The 20,757-nt window shown below is 39.5% G+C and overlaps 1 protein-coding gene across 1 annotated transcript in view; it reads left to right on the forward strand.

The window, feature by feature from the left end:
* LOC143033666 (uncharacterized) overlaps positions 1-20,232 on the forward strand; it is a 187,050-nt gene extending 166,818 nt beyond the window's left edge. Inside the window, exon 3 of the mRNA XM_076199158.1 lies at positions 20,132-20,232. Coding sequence (XP_076055273.1) covers positions 20,132-20,214 — 83 coding nt within the window. The 3' untranslated portion in view covers positions 20,215-20,232. The remainder of the gene's footprint in view (positions 1-20,131) is intronic.
* The last annotated feature ends 525 nt before the right edge of the window (positions 20,233-20,757 follow it).

Here is a 20,757-nt window from a genome sequence, read left to right on the forward strand (position 1 = left end):
TAAAGAACAGAGGCTCTCAACCAAGACCTAATGCATCGTTTCCCAACCTTTTCCGACAATAGCACCCCCTGTTGTCATGTCTAAGCAGTCCAGCACCCTATCTTGTTATTAGAAGGATAAAGGAAAGTGAAGTGATGATTTATTTTCTTGATTCCCTAGAACTGAAACAAGTTGACAATATTGTGTGTAGAAGAAATAAGAACACCCTAGAAAAATAAGATAGCATGGGAAAAGTAAAATAACCACAACTGGGTAATCAATGATACATATATCAGTGTAATTTTTGTTAGCATCACTTTCCAGCACCCCCTGTAATTGATTTCAGCACCCCCAGGGAGTGCTAGCATTCTAGGTTGGGAAACGCTGCTCTAGTGTCTCCTAAAGGTCCAGAGGGCTTTTTTTATGGGGCTCCCATCCCGAAAACTGGTACCAGTTGGATTCCAAACGATTTTATTCGCCTTCGAAGTGGCTCTCAGGAGCTTGGGAAACAGCAGTACATAAGTGAGTCGTGTGTGTAGAGAACTGTTGAGTTGAACGAGTTAACGATCTCGTGAAAGGTCCCCAGTGGATCTCGGTTCTCAAGGGGTCCACGAAATCCCACAAAGGGGTCCTTGGACCTTCAGGAGGCCGCTGTAGTTTCAGAGTTCATAAATAAAAGCGTAGAAGTAGTTTAGTCGGTAGCTATTTGATTTAGCGTCGAGGTAACATCCAAAATTTTAAAGAATATTTACTTATGCATGGGATATATGAGAAAGGTTGAAAAGCCCTATGTTATGTAATGGGCGTCTTGGCCATGTATACTCCATTCGTAGATTGTTATCACAAAACCCCATTACTGATATCCTCCACTTTCACCTTCCATTTGAAGAACTCCCCCTCCTCTTCGGTCCCCGTCCATTTCTGCGTCCACATACCCATCCACCTCCCCGTCTCCACCCTATCGTCCTTCCTTTCCCCATACACCCCAAGTACCCTTCCTCCCCACTGTATCCCTCCCTCTCCCCCTCTCCCCCTCTCCCCCTCTCCCACCCCCTTCATCTTTTCCCCCTTCACCCTTCGCCTCCCCCACCCACTCTTCTCTCCCCCTTCCCCACCCTTCTCCCCCTCCTCCTACTCCTCCTAGTCCTCCTTTTCTTCGTCTTCCTACTCGTCTTTCTTCTCCTTTATTTCTTCTCTTCTCCCTCCTCAACATCTGTCTCTTTTTATCCTTTCTACTACCATCACAGCAACCACCATCTCCACCATAACTATCACCACTACCACAACTACCACCACCACCTCAGCTGCCACCACCATCACCATCACCACCACAAGCCCAAAACATCATCACCATCACCACCACCACAAGTACCGTCACTCCCAATCACCATCACCACCACCACCACCACCACCACTGTGATAAACAACCACCCGCATCTTGGCAAAACCTTTCCCCGGCGACGCCCACGCCAGCATTCAGAGCAACAACACTTTTTCCGCTTCCCACATACACACACGTCCTCTCCTCGGGGGCACCGGCCCGGCAATCTCCTCCACCAATGTTGGAGAATCTTCTCTCCCTTTCTCATCGCTGACACACAGCTATACCATGACGTCAGCGCTTGTTATTCCTTTCGTAGGATGGGGAGCTTCTTTCGGGTGAATGGTATTGCAGAGGGTCTGAGGGTCTATTTTCACCGTAGTACTCCCTCGCCCTTTCCTCGGGAGAACCGGCCATGGGTACTTCGAGAGTTTTCCGTGGATTTTGAGTACTTCGAGGACTCTGGGAATCTCGAGTTTACTTCGGGTTCTTTCTTCTTTCGTCCTCTCAGCTTCCAGGAGAACCTCCCACTGCTACTTCGAGAGTCTCCGGAGACCTCGAAGTCCTCAAGGACCTCGAGGTTTCTTCAGGTTCTTTCCTCTTTCTTCCACTTCAACTTTCAGCGATGTCAGCTTTTCTCCTAGCAGCCTGTCTTCGGCTCCTTTTTAACTTTTTCTTCATTTATTATTTTCTTCTCCTATTATTTTTTCTTTTCTTTTCTTTCTTTCTTTATTTATTTATTATATTATTTTTTTTACTATGTTCCATGTTTTTTTTTTGTATATCGTATTTTTTTATTCTTTTATTCGTCGTCCTATGGTTATTGTGCTCTTTGCTTTTCTTTTTCTCTAGCAGCCTGTCTTCGGCTTCTCTTTAACTTTTTCTTCATTTATTATTTTCTCCTATTATTTTTTCTTTTCTTTTTTTTTGACTATGTTCCATGTTCTTTTTCATATCGTATTTTTTCATTCTTTTATTCTTTGTCATCCTATGCTTATTGTGCTCTTTGCTTTTCTTTTTCTCCTAGCAGCCTGTCTTCGGCTCCTTTTTAACATTTTCTTCATTTATTATTTCCTATTATTTTTCCCTTTTTTTTTTTTTTTTTTTTACTCTGTTCCATGTTTTCTTTTATTTTTCTCTTGTATATCGTATTTTTTTTATTCTTTTATTCTTCGTCGTCCTATGCTTATTGTGTTCTTTGCTTTTCTTTTTCTCTTTGTTTTCTTTTTCTTCGTATCATTCTTTCTCTTGTTCTCTCATCTGCCTCCTGTTTTTTTTTTATGGTTCTCCTTATTCTTATTGCCTTTTTTTTTTTTTTGCCTTATTTGTACCATCACCACTATGACCTCCACCACCAGCACCACCATCATCACCACCACCATCATCATCACTTCCACCAGTGATATGGTCAAGAACAACTATAGTAATAATAACAACGGAAACACTCCACCCTCTTCTTTAACTTTATCTGTCTCATCTTCCGCTATCGTTTCTACCATCTCATACCATTACCACCACCACCACCACCACCACCACCACCACCACCACCACCACCACCACCACCACCACCACCACCACCACCACCACCACCTCTCCACCTTCCTCATCTCCATGTCCACATTCACCACCACTAGCACCATAGCCATTTCCATCAGCACCCAGTTCCTCCATCTGTCATGTCACGCTACTGTCAGTCCGCCTTGCGTCAACCCCCTCCCACTCCCCCCCCTCGCCCTCTCCGCCCTCCACATCCTCGGAATAGGACTTCCCCACGCCCACAACAACACCACGGCGTCACGAAAAAAAAAAAAAAAATCGCACCCTATTGTTGTCACTGACGCGTCACTATCGCGCCGTTATCGGTCCTCTTGCGCCAGCCAGCCAGCTTGGCCCCTTCTTCTCTCGCCTGTTGCCCCCAGCCCCCAATTGCCCCTAACCCCATGGTCAGTGGGCTATGTTACTTGTCCTGACTTAGTGCCCCGTGTCTGTCCCTTACTACTAAATAAATAGATCAATAGATAAGTAGATAAATAGGTAAGTAGATAAAAAGTAGATAACTGGATGAATAGATAGGGACTACTCGATACCACACGTCTAGTCTTTTGGTTCTCTATTTTCGTGGTTCTTTTTCTAGTTGTCTTCATGGTCATTTCTCCTCCTTACTACTAGATAAATAGATAAATAGATTAGTAGATGAATAAATTAATAGGTAAATAGATAAAAAGTAGATAACTGGATGAATAGATAGGGACTACTCAATACCACAGGTCTGTCTTTTGGTTCTCTATTTTTGTGGTCCTTTTTCTAGTTGTCCTCATGGTCATTTCTCCTCCTCTTTGTCCCCCGAGCTTTCGTGCCCCATTTTTATTAGAGCCTTTTGCTCCTCCTTCCTTTCCTATCTCATGTTTTGCTCTCTTTCCTCTTTACTCTTTTATCCATTGCTCTTTGTAGTTTTCTCTTTTTTATGTTTCGTGTTTTTTTTTTCTTTTTCCCCAAATAATGTTTGTCTCTCTGCTCTTCATTTGCTCTTTGACCTACTCTTTACTCTTGTTTATTCACTTATTCATTTATTTCTTATTCATTTATGTATACGTTTATTTATTTATCAATTCATTTATTTCTTATGTATACATTTGTTTATTTATTTATTCATTTACCTGTCTATTTACCTATTTATTTGCTTATGGTTGTATACAAGTACATATGCACAGTATGCATATCTATTTATGTATCTGTCTACTCACCAAAATCTACTTATTTGCTTATTTATTTCATTTGCAATATTCACCACTGACCCAGTGACCCTGTTCTTCTCGCACCACTTTATCTTTTTACAAAATCTTTCATCTTTCTGCCCTTTTACCTTTGCCCTTCGTCTTGCCCCCTCGGTTTGCCCCTCCTGTTGCCCCCCCCCCCTTGCCCCTTCCTTCGGTACAAATCCTCCCCCCCCCAAAAAAAAAAAAAGGAAAACTGAAAATGGGGAAGAGAAATAGGCTTTTATTCTCCTGATTCCTCATAGGCTACCAACATGTTTCTTTCTCTCCGTCTCTCCTTCCAGCGTTCCCGAAGAACATTAAGCCTCCGTTGTTCGCTGTCCCGCACAGCTGTCGGGGTACACGTGTCGTAGGCACCCTAACTGGCACTTGCTCCAACGTAATCACCACCATTCCAGCCATAGCCATTAATACCTCCTCCATCACAGCGACTGTTTCGCCAACTATAAACGACCCCGCAAAGGCAGTCTCCTACGTTATCCTTTCTCCTCCTCCTCCTCCTCTTCTTCCTCCTCCTGCTCCTCTCTTCCTCCTCCTCCTCCTACTCCTCCTCCTCCTCCTCCTTCTCCTACTCCTCCTCCTCCTCCTCCTGCTCCTCCCCCTTCTTCTCTTCCTCCTCCCCCTTCTCCTCTTCCTCCTCCTGCTCCTGCTCCTCTCTTCCTCCTACTCCTCTTCCTCCTCCTGCTCCTCTCTTCCTCCTCCTCCTCCTCCTCCTCCTCCTCCTCCTCCTCCTCCTCCTCCTCCTCTTCCTCCTCTTCCTCCTCCTGCTCCTCTCTTCCTCCTCCTCCTCCTCTCTTCCTCCTCCTCCTCCTCCTCCTCTTCCCCCTCTTCCTCCCCCTCCTTCTCTCTTCCTCCTCCTCCTCCTCCTCTTCCTCCTCCTCCTCCTCTTCCTCCTCCTCCTCTTCCTCCTCCTCCTCTTCCTCCTCCTCTTCCTCCTCCTCCTCCTCTTCCTCCTCCTCCTCTTCCTCCTCCTCCTCCTCCTCTTCCTCCTCCTCCTCCTCCTCTTCCTCCTCCTTCTCCTTCTCCTCCTCCTCCTCCTCTTCCTCCTCCTCATTCTCCTCGTCCTCCTCCTCCTCCTTCTCGTCCTCTTCCTCCTCCTCCTCCTCCTCCTCCCAACCACCAAACAGACACTACTACTACGCCACCGCTACCAGCAGCAGCATGTCCCCCACCTCCATCACGACGAATACAGTTACTGCCACTACCTTTACCGCCACCATAACCAGTACAACTACCACTACCACTACTGCTACAACTACCTTTATCACAACCACCACCACCACTCATACTACTACTACTACTACTACTACTTCTACTACAACTACCACTACTACTACTACTACTACTACTACTACTACTACTACTACTACTATTATCATCATCATCAACATCTCTACCACATCCACTACTATCATGGATACCTTCGTGCCTCAAGCTGCCATTTCTTCTTCAATCTTAGTAACCAGTAACCACTCCGATACCAAAAGAGGTACCGCAGAATCTCCTGGGGCCAACAAGATTGATAGACAAACTATCACCTACTACAGAAGAGGTTCAATTGGTTCAGACCATTACGAACCGCCAATTGAAGTGCGGTGGTTTCGTCTCTTAAGACAATTTACTTCAGTGTAATTGGTTCCTTGTTATGCCGGCCGTAACGCACTCTCGACCGAGCCACATGTTAAGAATCACCTCATCCTTTCCGATCAATTACCTATAGCTTCCTATAGTTTATAGCAGCGGTTCTCAACCTTAGGGTTCCGGGGAACCCTAAGGTTCCGGAAAAGGTCCCTAAGGGTTCCGCGAGAACAAGTGAGATAAGCTAATGCACTTTTGATTTTTTATTTAATTTCACATACGTAACATAATTAAACACGCACAACATATTCTTGGTTATTGTAATAATGTAATGTAGACATCATCCTATCTAGCCTATTATTACGATGAAAATGAAGTTTAAAAAATATATATATATGTATATATGTATATATATATATATTTATATATATATGTATATATATGTATATATATATATATATTTATATATATATATAATTTTTTTTTTTTTTTGCGCAGGGGTTCCTTGAGACATGCAATTTATTCTAAAGGTTTCGGAAGGGTAAAAAGGTTGAGAAACGCTGTTTTGTGTCCCTATTTCAAACGCATTATGTGGATTAATTTTGATTCTGTGCTATATGGTCATATTGAATGGGCGACTTGATAATATCAATTCACCAAGCAATCGAATAATCAATTCATCAACCAATCAGTTTGGATTTTTACTGTACCTTGTGACAATATTTATGTGCTACCATAACACCAGTCAATCAACCAATCAACTAGTCAATCACACACTCAATCGAATATTCAATCCGTAGAATAATAAATTTGGATTTTAGTGCACCTTGTGACGATACTTATATGCTACCATAACATCACCAATCAACCAATCAATTAATAGATCAATCAGTCAATCGAATAATCAACCCATGAGCCAATCAATATGGAATTTTTTTTCTCGACCGTGTGACCATACTTATGCGCTATCATGGCAGCAACGACCAATCAAATCAAGGAGTTTACTATCAGCTAGTACTATCATTGTTTATTCACGTTATCTTGAATGCTGAGCATTCAGTTATGACAGGAATGAAGTGGGAAGGGAGGTAGGGGACCTCAATATGACACACTATCTTATCTAAAAAATGTTTCTTCAGTTTTAAAAAACGATTAGACAGCTTTATGGATGGGGATGACAGGTGGTGATGGATACGGAGCTGCCTAGTGTAGGTCGTATGGTCACTTGCAGTCTCCTTTATTCTTATGTTCATCCATTCATTGCCGAAGGAGACACACGTACACCTAAATAGAATAGTTTAGTAATGGCGGGAATGGAATGAGAAGTGTCAGTAGATACGGTGGGGTGCAATGGTAGATGGGTAAAGAAAAATGATTTAATACAATTTATTTATTTATCTATCTAATCTGTCAATTCATTTATATCTATCTACATACCTTTCTGTCTATCTATCTATCTATCTATCTATCTATCTATCTATCTATCTATATATATATATATATATATATATGTGTGTGTGTGTGTGTGTGTGTGTGTGTGTGTGTGTGTGTGTGTGTGTGTGTGTGTGTGTGTGTTTGTGTGTCCGTAGAAAGTATAACTTCTATATTTCGGCTAATAGCTATTAGCCAAAATATAGAAGTTATACTTTCTTCTTTCTTTTTATTCCAACTGTGGGTTCTTCGTGACTATATATATATATGTATATATATATATATATATATATATATATATATATATATATATATATATGTGTGTGTGTGTGTGTTTATCTACTTATCTGTTTTATGTATTCATATATATTTCATATGTCTATTCATCTATTTACTTATTCATCTTTATTAGTATACTTTTCCATTCATATATATAATTATTTATTCTCTTATTTTTTCATTTATCCATTCATTCATCTATTTACTACATTTCATTAATTTCAATTTTCATTCTTTTGTCCATTCATTTATTTGTTTGTTGAATGCCACTGCAGCAAGACATTCCAATCCTGTGATGCCTGACCCGGTCTCCACTTGTAGTACCATTGCGCCCAATCATCTCCGTCTACTGCTCAACCCTCATCTCCGTCACATGCATTCCCGCCAACAGCAACACCCTCGCTTCAAGCTACGCTGCCCCTTGAGTCATGGTCGTCACCATTTCCATCATAACCTCCTAGATTTGAACTCCCACGTTCTCCCCCCAGCTACCTCTACCCTCTCCAACCACTGTCACCCTCAGAACTACCACCACCACCACCACCACCACCACCATCACCACCACCACCACCGACCCGACTTCCTCCACCGCCACCAGGGGCGACCCATGCCACATGATACAAGGAGGAGGTGACAGCAATAGCGTCAGTTATCCCTGTAATTACCCGCCAGCATACTTAGCAACACCCAATTTAGAGATCTCCTTCACGCCACGCCACGCCACGCCTCTCTTTCTTTCTCTCTCTCTCTCTCTCTCTCTCTCTCTCTCTCTCTCTCTCTCTCTCTCTCTCTCTCTCTCTATATATATATATATATATATATATATATATATATATATATATAATTGCATTTTTACTGGCTTACACACACACACACACACACACACACACACACACACACACACACACACACACACACACACACACACACACACACACATACACACATACACACACACACGCACAAATAAACAAACAACTTAATGACACTGGCAGACCCTACGACCCGAATTCCTTTCCCGATCTCAGTGGCTGGCTTGATTTTTCAAAAGCCCGAAGATACTTTCTACGCACCATGAAAAAGAAAAAGAAAAAAAATAAGTAAGAAAATCGGCCCTCCTCTGGAATTGTCGACCAGAGTAAACAAGAAGGCCCCGATGCCACTGGAACACAAATGAAGTGAACCTAGAAATAATTCTAGAGTAGTCGTAGATGGTAGATCTTAAAGTGACTCAAGAAAAGACCAGGAATTAAGCATAGAATTAATTCTAATATTGGCTCAGACTTAGTTCTGTAGTGGACTTTTAACTAATTCCAGGATAGGCTTTGACGTAATTCTAGTCAACTGAAGTCTAATTCTGTTGTGAATCTAGAATTGATACTCGGTTAAAGAAAACACAAGAGCCTGAATACCTCCCTTAAGCTGAATGAAAACAAATATTTACCCTGTAGCATAGACTACGTAGGCTTTAGAATATATATATATATATATATATATATATATATTCCAGAGTACCTTACTCTGAAGATATAACAGAGGAAAATGTTTAGTATTCCGAACTTTAATTTCCCTGTGGTTTCTGCATGATAATTTAGTCACGCGATTTTTGTGATTATTTTTGCAATAATATATATATATATATATACATATATATATATATATATATATATATATATATATATATATATATATATATATATATATATATATATATATATATATATATACTGATTGGTCCCCACTGAACAGATTTTCATCTTTTCAACCACATTAATTCACTTTAATTCCATGCCATTACGTTCGAGACTAACGAGGAGCTTGATGGAAACATATATTCGGAAACTAATACGTGGTCAAGCTGAGGACTCGAACCCAGCTCAGAAGTAGCAATAGGCTAAGTCACTGGTCACTTGTTACGTCTGATCTGGGTTCGAGACCTTAGCTTGACCACGTATTAGTTTCTGTATATATGCTTCCATCGAGCTCCTCGTCAGTCTCGACCGTGATGGCATGGAATTAAAGATCACTATTCCAGGAATTGGGTCTAGAAATCTACAATTTCTTTTCTCACCCTAAAATCCTAAAACTCTTCTTTAATTATGGGTGGATGGGGCGGAATACCCTCCCCCCTCCCTGGTTGAGTGCCCCAGCCGTATACTCGTACATTACTGTTTGGTGGTCACCAGAAAATTGTCCATGATGTAGCACATCAATGCGTATGCCTTTCGTTATTATCTAAGGAATATAGTTATTATTTTTTATTGTAAGGAAACTATGTTAGAGAAGTATAGCAAATATTCCACAACGTCTGCAATAGTAAAATTGAACAGAAAGGGGGGAGACTTGAGTTAAAAAAAAGGGAGGAAAACCTGATTTGTTAAGAGAATTCAAAACTGCTGAATCCAGGAGAAGTACAAATTTTGGTTTCCAAAAGAAAATTTAAGTTATAAGTTCCAGTACAGGAATGTTTGCAAACAAATGGGGGAAGTTGAGAGCACGAAAATAAATCATCCTTTGAGATTCTGAGTTCCAGAACTGCAAAATTTAAAAAGAGAACAGTGAGGCTTGGGTAAACTGGAGAATAAGCCATCTTTAGCTCGAAGCAATTACTTTTAGGAATGGAAGCCATTGAAGAAGAGACGGAGGGGGGAATTTTCAGTTCCAGAAGCATTGCGTCTTATATTAGGGAGTGGTCATCGAGACGCCTTGGAAGCCATGGAAGAAGAGACGAAGGAAGAAATATTTAGCTCCAGGAGTATTGCGTCTTATATTAGGGAGTGTTCATCGAGACGCCCCGGAAGCCATGGAAGAAGAGACGAAGGAAGAAATATTTAGTTCCAGGAGAAATGGAAATTTGAGAAAGCCTCGATATTAGGAAAAGGAATATGGATAATAAAGTCATCGAGATCCACCGGAAGTCATCAAATGAGGGCTAGAGGAAGAAATTTTGAGTTCCATGAGCACTGGAAGTATGAGAAAGCTTCTAGTATTAGGAAAAGAAAGCTCTTTAAATAACAGTCTTTGAGATGCCATGGAATCCAGAGAAGGGGAGATTGAGGAAAGAAATTTTTAGTTCCTGGAGCAATTTTGAGAAAGCTTCTGATATTAGTAAAAGGAATATTTTGAATTACAGGAGCATTGTAAATTTGAGAGTTTCTGATAATAGGAAAAGAAAGCTAAACAACGAAGAGTCTTCGAGATGCCACGGAAGCCATCCAAGAAGAGACGGAAATAAAAAGGATAATGTCCCGTAAGCATTGCAAGTTTGAGAAAGGTTCTGATATTAGGAAAAGAAGGCTTCGAGATGCCACGGAAGCCATCCAAGAAGAGAAGGAAGTAAAAAGGATAATGTCCCGTAAGCATAGCAAGTTTGAGACATGTTCTGATATTAGGAAAAGAAGGCTTCGAGATGCCACGGAAGCCATCCAAGAAGAGACGGAAGTAAAAAGGATTATATCCCGTAAGCATTGCAAGTTTGAGAAAGGTTCTGATATTAGGAGAAAAAGGCTTCGAGATGCCACGGAAGCCATCCAAGAAGAGGCAGAAGTAAAACGGATAATGTTCCATAAGCATTGCAAGTTTGAGAAAGGTTCTGATATTAGGGAAAGGAAGCTAAACAACAGTGGGTCCTCGGGATGCCACGGAATCCATCGAGGAAGGACTGAAGGAACAATTGACATTACCATAGGAATCCTTGGCGCGCCGATCGATCTTCTTGGCCCCTGTTGGGAGCTTCTGTCCTCTTTTTGTTCCTTAATGTTGTGCTGCTTCCTGTTTATACTAGTGGCTGCTCCGATTGTATTTGGATCCTAATGGCGCCTTTATTATGTGTGTAACTGACGCGTTTGCTGTTTGTGCCAAATATTGTTCTTTTTCATTGTCTTGTTAAATTTGTTTTCATACTTCAGTGTATATTATCGTCTATCATAGCTTCTGAATTTGTGTGTCTGATGGTTTCGTTCTAGTTGTAATGTGTTAGATTTTTTCTTGTTATTACAGATATATCAGCCAATTTGATAGCATAGTACCAGCTTCTCTCAACAATTGTGTGTGTGTGTGTGTGTGTGTGTGTGTGTGTGTGTGTGTGTGTGTGTGTGTGTGTGTGTCTAGTTGTATTTTACAAGTAGAGAGCTATGCTCGTAGTGACCCGCTTTTGTATCTTTCAGCATCCAGTTTGATCTTAAATTCTTGTATAGTTTTTGCATTCACTGTTTTCTTATTCAATTTGTTCAAGATATCTACCACTCGGTGTGGGAAGCTATTCTTTTTCAGATATCTTCTGTAATTATTCTTTTTTTTATTTATTTATTTCATGTCCTCTTGTTTTTCTTTTATCCCAACTTAGTAAATCATCTCTATCAAAGACTTCCATCCCTTTCATAACGCTGTAGATGATTAATAGATCTCCTCTTTCTCTTTTTTGTTCCAGGGTTGGTATTTCAAGTTTATCCAATCTTTGTTCGTATGTCAATGTGGAGAGCGTTGGTGCCATCTTTGTCGTTGCTTTTTAAATTCTTTCTAATTTCTTTATATTCTTTTTAGTACTGGGTGACCATAGTGTGTGTGTGTGTGTGTGTGTGTGTGTGTGTGTGTGTGTGTGTGTGTGTGTGTGTGTGTGTGTGTGTGTGTGTGTGTGTGTGTGTGTGTGTGTGTGTGTGTGTGTGTGTGTGTGCGTGTGTGTGCAGTACAGTTCTTCCCTTCCCCTTCCCTTCCCCTTCCCTTCCCATCCCTTCCCTTCCCTTCCCTTCCCTTCCCTTCCCTTCCCATCCCTTCCCTTCCCTTCCCTTCCCTTCCCTTCCCTTCACTATTGAAGGGATGTTCGGTCCAAAGACCAAGAGGCATTCACACACAACACACCTAGATGGAGGTTATTGACAGGATCTGAAGACGAACAGTGGGGGAGCAGATTCTCTCCAACGTCCTGCTTCCGATACCACGAATTGCAAGAGGCCATCGTTTTGTTTTATTTTCATTTTTGTTATTTATTTATCATTTATTCATTCACATATTTATTCATTTGTTCATTTCCTCTTTATGCAGTTTTTACACTATTAGAAAGTGAGTCTTTCAATGTTTATGAATGGAAATTCGTACCCATCATTCTTGTTGTCTCTGTTGATGTAATAATGTAATATTTTCATCGTCTTAATGAATTAGGTTTTACCTCATCGTTATTTGCACACGTGCAAGATTTATTTGGTCCGTTTAATTTGTTATTTTCAAATAGTTTCGTTCGCACAGGGCCTCTTTTCGCTGAATGAATATTCAGCAGTGGACAATTATTTTTTGTAGGTAATCCTCAAGGACGTCTGGTCGCAAGACATTTTCTGTAGTTAACCTTCAAGGACGACTAGCTCTTGGGCACGAGTGAGCATGTCCCTTGCCCAGTGAGACGATTCTTCATGTGCTGTTGGAATGTTGTCTTTTTTTTTTTTCTCCTCCGAGTGTAGGTCATATTACCTGTTTGCCACTTAGTATATTAAGAAACAACTTCGCCGTATTTATTTATTGATCTATTTAATACTGATGACTTTCGGAGAAGAATAAGCGAAAATATAAAGATCTATGTATTTCGATCACTGTGATTCTCTGCTGAAGAGGATCACAGTTAGTGATCGCAGTATACAGATATTTATACTTTAGCTTATTTTTCTCCGAAAGTGGGTCATCAGTATTATTTTACAAATGTGCTACGACATAACTTTGTTGTGGATTGATCTATTTGTGTATTTTGTGTCGTGTATACAGATTTTGGATTTTTTCTTATATATTTTTGTCTTTTTTTTTCCTCCTAGTGTATGTCATATTACCTATGTGCCACTTAGTATATTAAGAATCAACTTCGCCGTATTCATTCATTGATCTATTTGTTTATTTTGTGTCGTGTATACAGATTTTTGGGATTTTTCTCTTGTGTTCTTAAAGCGTTATCTTTTGGGTGCAGGCGATTGAAGCTATACTGAACAGTGTATCATATGTTACGCAAAGTTTTCCTGTATCTTTGCATAAATGCAATGAAGACGGGTGATAGGAGATTTGGAGATGATTGTACAAAATAGCCCCCTTGTGCAATGTGTAAGCAATTTCGGTGTTTCGAAATATGAAAATTAGTATCCCAAAACCAGTTTGGTCTGGGATATTTGCAATGGCACATTTGTGATAGGGCTGATATTTGCTTAGTATATTAGTTTTCATCTAACTATAAAGGCTTCGATTTGGTCCTCAGCAATATCCGATGACCTATCATAACCAAGTGCTTCTTACATCATCATCATCATCATCATCATCATCATCATCATCATCATCATCATCATCATCATCATCATCATCATCATCATCATCATCATCGTCATCATCATCATCATCATCATCTCCTCCGAGAGTAGACACCTTGACGTGGTGGATAGGCTTGAGAATCTTAACGATTACAAAAACTATGTCGATAGAGAGGAAATCTGCAGGTTCACCCATATCGAACAGGTTTTGTAAGAAAGATCAGACAAAGAGCAGCTCACAGGCACAGTCGCAGGACCCACTTCTAACTGGCACGTCCCTGATGGCGAACAGGGAAATTCATCATAGATATATGGGATACCGTCATAATGACGGCATGGACCATTAGGCACCCTATAGATATATAAGACTTCACCGAATGTAATAGATAAGGTGACACCAGAGAAATATCTCACCAGAAATTAGTTGGTAGGCAGGTGAGATTACTGCCAAAATCCCTTCAGAGCAACCATGAATTAGTACAACCAAAACAAAATCGAACGTTTTGTTGGATTATCGTCTAAAAGGTCCAACCGCATTGCCTCGTGTGTTTACGGGCAATGTGCCACCGAATGTGAGTAAGCACTGTCCAAGCAGATCCGAGTCTTGAACATTCAACAACATGAAGAAAATGAAGATCTATTCTTACAACGTAAGAACTCTCTCAGAAGACCATAGACTGGAGAGTTAAATGGAAGAACTAAACAACATCAAGTGGGACATCGTGGGACTGAGCGAAGTCCGAAGAACGGAAGAAAAACTGATACAATTACAAGATGGTCACCACCTGTTGTACTATAAAGGTAAGGGCAAAGAAAGATCAAATTGAGTAGGATTCTTGATAAACGGAGAGGTTGCTGGTAACGTAGTCAAGTTTAGTAGTTTATCAGACAGATCGTGATTAGGCTGTGTAAAAGGTACACTCTAAAAAGAGTTCAGATTTATGCACCAACTTCACAGAGCTCAGACAATGAAATTGAGTCCTTCCATGATGATTTAAGTCAGGTAATGGATCAAGAAAAAAGTAATTACTCGTTGGTAATAGGCGACTTTAATGCTAAAGTGGGGAAGATGGGAGATGAGTCGTGCATTGGGAAGTTCAGAGTAGGTGATAGAAATGACAGAGGCGAGATATTAGCCATTTTTGCAGAGAACTACAACATGCAGATAATGAATACTTTCTTCTAAAAGTGTGTTAATCGTAAATGGACCAGGAGAAGTCCAAATGGAACAACAAAGAACGAAGTAGGCTTCATATTAGGAGGTGAGAGCAAAAGCGTTAGCAATGTTACAGTCATAAATAAAGTTAACATATGTAGTTTGCACAGCTAAATTCAATTTCAGAGCAGAGAGAGATAAACTAGTTTTTAAAATGAAGATAACTCATGCAAAGGTTAAGAATAATAATAAGAAAATTCAGTTACAAATTACAAATAGATTCGAAGCTCTAAAAACTAACGAGGACACCGTAGAAGATGTAAATTTGAATTTAATTAATATCATAAGGGAATAGGCAGAAATAAAAGTACAATAAGTATTAGAGAAAACAAATACTCGAAAGCTACAAATGACCTAATTAAAAGAAGAACTATGCAGATTAAAAGCAGGAGAAACGAAATAGAAAGAGTAGAACTAAACAAGCTTATCAACAAAAGTCAGAGATATAGTAAACTTAACGGTTTTGTCAGCAGATAATCACCTAGTGACTTAATCTCTTTCTCGATGACGCATCACATGTTGTTGACTTGGAATAAAATAAATTCACTGCGACATAACCCTGAGTGACGTGTCATGTGACGTGAATGGATGTGGACTGACACGTGTCGTGTGGGCGTCGAAATAGGTGTGAACAGGATGTAATAAGGACCAGCGACCGAGGCTCGCGCGGTATCGAATAAGGCGAGGGGCAGATGTCGGCGTATAAGGCGAGGCGTCTTGTACCACCGGATATAAACTGCAAGTCGGACATCATGTCAATAAGCCGTTTGCAACTAGAACCAACATACGATTATGGAGCTTATCGATTTTGGTTCAGGCATTGACAGGCCCTTACATTTTGATTTATTTATCTATTTATTTACTTACAGTATTAATCAATTTATTAATTTATTTACTTTATTAAATTTGGTAGTCGCGGAATAGGTTGGAGGGTTTGATAAGTGTGGAATAAACCCCATTTAAAACGAAAATATGACCCCCTCCCACACACTATATATACTATATATATATATATATATATATATATATATATATGTGTGTGTGTGTGTGTGTGTGTGTGTGTGTGTGTGTGTGTGTGTAAATATATATGTATGTATTTGAAGATGAGTGAATAAGACAGGTCTAAGTCTGAATATCTAACGAAACACGTTTATTCCTGACAAAATTTTATGCTTGCCAAGTATCTACGAACTTGTTTTTCCAACTGTACACTGAAATCATTGTTCTTTTGTTTCTCTTGTTGGTTGCCTCCATATGTTAGGAAGAACGAAATCTATAAAATAAGGAGTAGAAAGTAATAGAACTTGTAAAAATTAAATTCATTTTATGAGGTGATGGTGACTAGAGCATTGAGGTACACATTGTTTTTATTCAGACATTTCAGAGGATAAGAAGAAAAAGAAGAAGAAGAAGAAAACGTTGTATGGGAAGTATCTTAGTCCACCCGTCTTGAAAGACACACAATGCACATGTTGGAAACACTACAATGTCATCAGCCTCTGGTGACATGGCAATAGATGTGACATGTTGTGCAATACATGTATACGTGTAAGTCCAAGCGCGCAGTTTGCAAGATAAGACATATTGACCCATGTCTTCAGTCTATAGTTCGATTTTGCAATTGTTTGCGGTGCGGTGAGACGTGGCCGTGTCGCGCGTGATAGCGTCTTGCGTCGGTTGTGATCCAACAAGTTTGGCATTGCATGGCTCGCGCCTTGGAAAGATTGTCCTTCGTCTTCAAGCTTAACTTCAGGGATTTGATTCGAGTTGGCGGATCTCAGGCTGCGACTCCGTTACGGCGAGCCATGCATGTATGGAGATGGGAATTTGAGCTTTATCGGTGGCTGTTGGTTTATATCACTGTTAATTGGATTAGGAGTATGATTATATGCAAATTACCTTTGGTTGGAATCAGGCATGGGAGCTTCTTCATGGTGGTCTTCCAAGACGTACGTCAGAGAGAATAATGTCCACACTGCCCTTATCACTCTTCGACAAATCCAACCAACGTCTCGCATGTAGTGACGTAACCCCAAAAGCTTGGCATCCGATCTCTGGGCTAGACCATAAAATTCCAGCCGCTGGAATTAATCTCCATGTTATTTTTCTAGTTATCTTTTTATTTTGTCTATGTATCACTTTCTTATTTATTTATTTATTTATTTATATTTATATTTTTTGTCTATATTCATTTATTAATCTATTTAGTATTTTCATTAATCTATTTCTATTTATTCTTTTTTTTGTGTCACTTTCTTATTTGTTTATTTATATTTAAATTTTTGTCTATATTTATTTATCAATCTATTTAGTATTTTCATTGATCTATTTATTTACATATATTTTTCATTTACCTAGTTATTCGTTTATTTATTTACCTATTTATTTATTAATTTATCTGTCTCTTCTATTTACTTTTTCATTTACTTTGACACAAGTCCAAAGTTTCTTCCCGGAAAGATCAACGAGAGGGACCCAACATTGTTGTTACCTACATTACATCGCAGTAATGGTTATAAACTGGACAAATTTAGATACAAGAAGGAAATAGGCAAGAATTGGTTTACCAATAGGGTGGTCGACGAATGGAATAAACTTAGTAACCATGCAGTAAGCGCTGAAACTATCAGTTGTTTTAAGAAACGATTATACAACTTTATGGATGGGGATGACAGGTGGTGATGGATACGGAGCTGCCTAGTGTAGGCCTTATGGTCTCTTACAGTCTCCTTCATTCTTATTTTCTTACAACATAAGAATGAAGGAGACCGCAAGAGACCATAAGGCCTACACATTACCACCTATCATCCGTTTTCATAAATTTATCTATTTTTTTTAAACAATTAATTGTTTCAGCTTACACTGCATGGTTACTAAATTTATTTCATTCCTTATACAATCTGTCGGTGAACCACTTCTTGCCAATTTCCTTCTTAAACCTAAATTTGTCCAATTGAAATTCAGTTCTACGAATTCTACCCTGCTATCTTGATATGATGACCTTGCCTGTATCATCCTTGTTAAAGCCCTCGGCCCACTTGAATACCTCTATTAGATCGTAGTGCACTCTTCGTCTTTCCAGAGTGTAAGTTAAGGTGTCTAAGCCTGTCTTTGTATGGCAGCTTTCTAAGCCTTTATATAATTTTGATCATTCTTCTCTGCACTGATTCAAGTGAATTAGTATCCGTTCTATAGGACGGAGACTAAAACTGTACCGCATAGTCAAGGATGGGTCTAACTGTCGCTAGGTAGAGTTTAATATTTACCTCTGCACTTTTGTTCGTAACCGACGCAGCAAGAAATCCTCATACCCTGTTAGCCCTATTCCCGACATTTTACCTATAAACGACGTCAGGCTGATTGGTCTGTGGCTGTGCAAAGGTAATTTATCACCCTTTTCAAATACAGGAACAAGTTTGCCTGCCCCAAAGAAGTAAACATGAATCCAAATAAACAGACTTACTGAACATTTTTGGTAATTGCTCGGATTTCAGAAATACAATCTTTTTAACACTTTTTTTAACCTTGCCGTACTCTTTTCTAGATCTTTATCACTTCTCTATCTTTATGTAGTCGAATTACAGCAGTACCTTTCTCATAAATCTTTTCTAGCACCCATACGATGTTCGTTTGCACTCTGCTTGCGTAGCAAGTTTTGTATTGCTATTTGTTCTACCGAGCCAAAGGTCTTTTCGCAATCTACAAAAGCTAAACAAAGAGGTATCTTGTATTTTGTCATTTTATCGATTGGCTGATTCATCGCCTACTAATGGTCTAGAGTCGAATATCCGTTTCTAAAGCCTGCCTGTTCTCTTGGGTGGTTTCCATCTAAAACTTGACTAAACGTGTTTGTAAGGATCTTGGAGAATACTTTATATACATTTGATAGCAAACTTATAGTTCGGTAGTTACTAAGGTCCTTCTGGTCTCCTTTTTTGTGAAGCAAACTCACTAAAGCATTGTCTCAGGATTCAGGAACGTTTTCCTGACGTAAGCACAGGGTGTACAATTGAACTAATTTACAATGAACTTCTTCCCCTGAGTCTTTTAGAAGATCTATCGATGTACCATGTTCTCCAGATGATTTTCCTCGTTTCATATTTTTTAGAGCGAGCTCTCTTCCTTTGTAACCTCTGGTACATTACTAACGTCTACAGATGAATATAGAGCCTCAACTACGGTCTTTGACGAGTAAACCTCGTGGTAAAATTCTACTCTTTTTACCTTTTTGTCACTGCAATTAATGATCTCTCCATTTCTACCTTTCAAACATATCATTTGCTAAAGAATGTCTGTGCTCGGCTCCTTTAATATTTTTACCTTTCCGAATAGTTTCCTCAATTTCATCCATGTTTCTCTTTCTTTTCTCTGATCTCTGTCTTTTGTTGATAAACTTGTTTAGTTTTACTCTCTATTTCGTCTCTCCTTTTAATCTGCATGGTCCTTCTTCTTTTAATTAGGTCATTTGTAGCTTTAGAGTATTTTTTTCTCCAATCATTTTTATACCTCCTATTATATTTGCCGATTCCCTAATGATATTCACTAAATTAAAATTCATATCTTCGACGGTGTCCTCGTTATTTCTTAGAGCTTCCAACCTGTTATTAATTTCTAATTAGAATTACTTGTTATCATTAACCTTTGTAAGGTTCATTTTCTTTTTTTAAAACTAGTTTATTTCTCTCGGCTCTGAAACTGAATTTGGCTGTGCAACCTACCATTCTCTGGTCATACCTATATTTGTTTTATTTATGATCGTAACATTGCTAGCACTGTTGCTCTCATCTCTGCATATAAAGTCTACTTTGTTCTTTGTTGTTCCATTTTGACTCTTCCAGGTCCATTTACAACCAACACGCTTTTGGGGAAAATAAGTGTTCAATACTCTCATATTCTAGTTCTCTGCAAAATTGACCAAATTTACCAACATCTCAATTCTGTCATTTTTCTCACCCACTCCAAACTTCCCAATGCACGGCTCATCTCCCATCTTTTTTCACCACTTTAGCATTAAAGTCGCCTATTACCAACGTGTATTTACTTATTTCTTGATCCATCACCTGACTTAGATAATCATAGAAAGTCTCAATTTCATCATCTCAACTCAGTGAAATTGATGCATAAATCTGAATTGTATTTAGAGTGTACCTTTTACACCGCCTAATCACAATCCAAGCTACCCTCTTTTAAACTACTGAACTTCACTATGTTACCAGCAACCTCTTGGTTTATGAAGAATTTTACTCCACTAGATCTTTCTTTTTCCTTACCTCTATAGTAGAACAGGTGGTGACTTTGTTGTTATTCTTCCGTCCTCCGGACTTCGCTGAGTCCCACGATGTCCCACTTGATGTTGTCTAGTTCTTTCATTAAACTCTCCACCCTTTGGTCTTCTAAGAGAACTCTTACGTTGTAAGTATAGATCTTCATTTTCGTAATGCTATTTAATATCCAAGACTTAGATTATGATAATAAAATAAAAAGACGTATTACAGTTGGTTGGAAAGTGTTTGGTAGATATAATAAAATCCTGAGAGGCTCTCTACCTTCTGTCAACAATAATCTAAGGGTGTGAGACTTGGAAATTGACTAAGGCGATGAAAACAAAACTAAGGACTTCACAGAGGAGAGATCAATTATGGGAATAACGATTAGAGAGCGAAAGAGAGCAAGTTGGGTGAAAGAGCAGGCTAGAGTAAAAGATATTGTGGAGGCGGTAAAAGAGAGGAAGTGGAATTGGGCAGTAAGTTGGTACGAACGACTGGAGCAAGTGTGTTACTGAGTGGACGCCGTGAGATGGGAAGCGTGTAAGAGGGAGACCAGACAAAAGGTGGAGAGACGAGATATAGAAGTTTGCAGGAGTGACATGGCGGAGATTGGCACGGTCGTGTGAATCATGGAATG

The sequence above is a fragment of the Oratosquilla oratoria genome, chromosome 2 (assembly GCF_046742065.1).
Source record: "Oratosquilla oratoria isolate Oo_2021 chromosome 2, ASM4674206v1, whole genome shotgun sequence".
NCBI lineage: Eukaryota > Metazoa > Arthropoda > Malacostraca > Stomatopoda > Squillidae > Oratosquilla > Oratosquilla oratoria.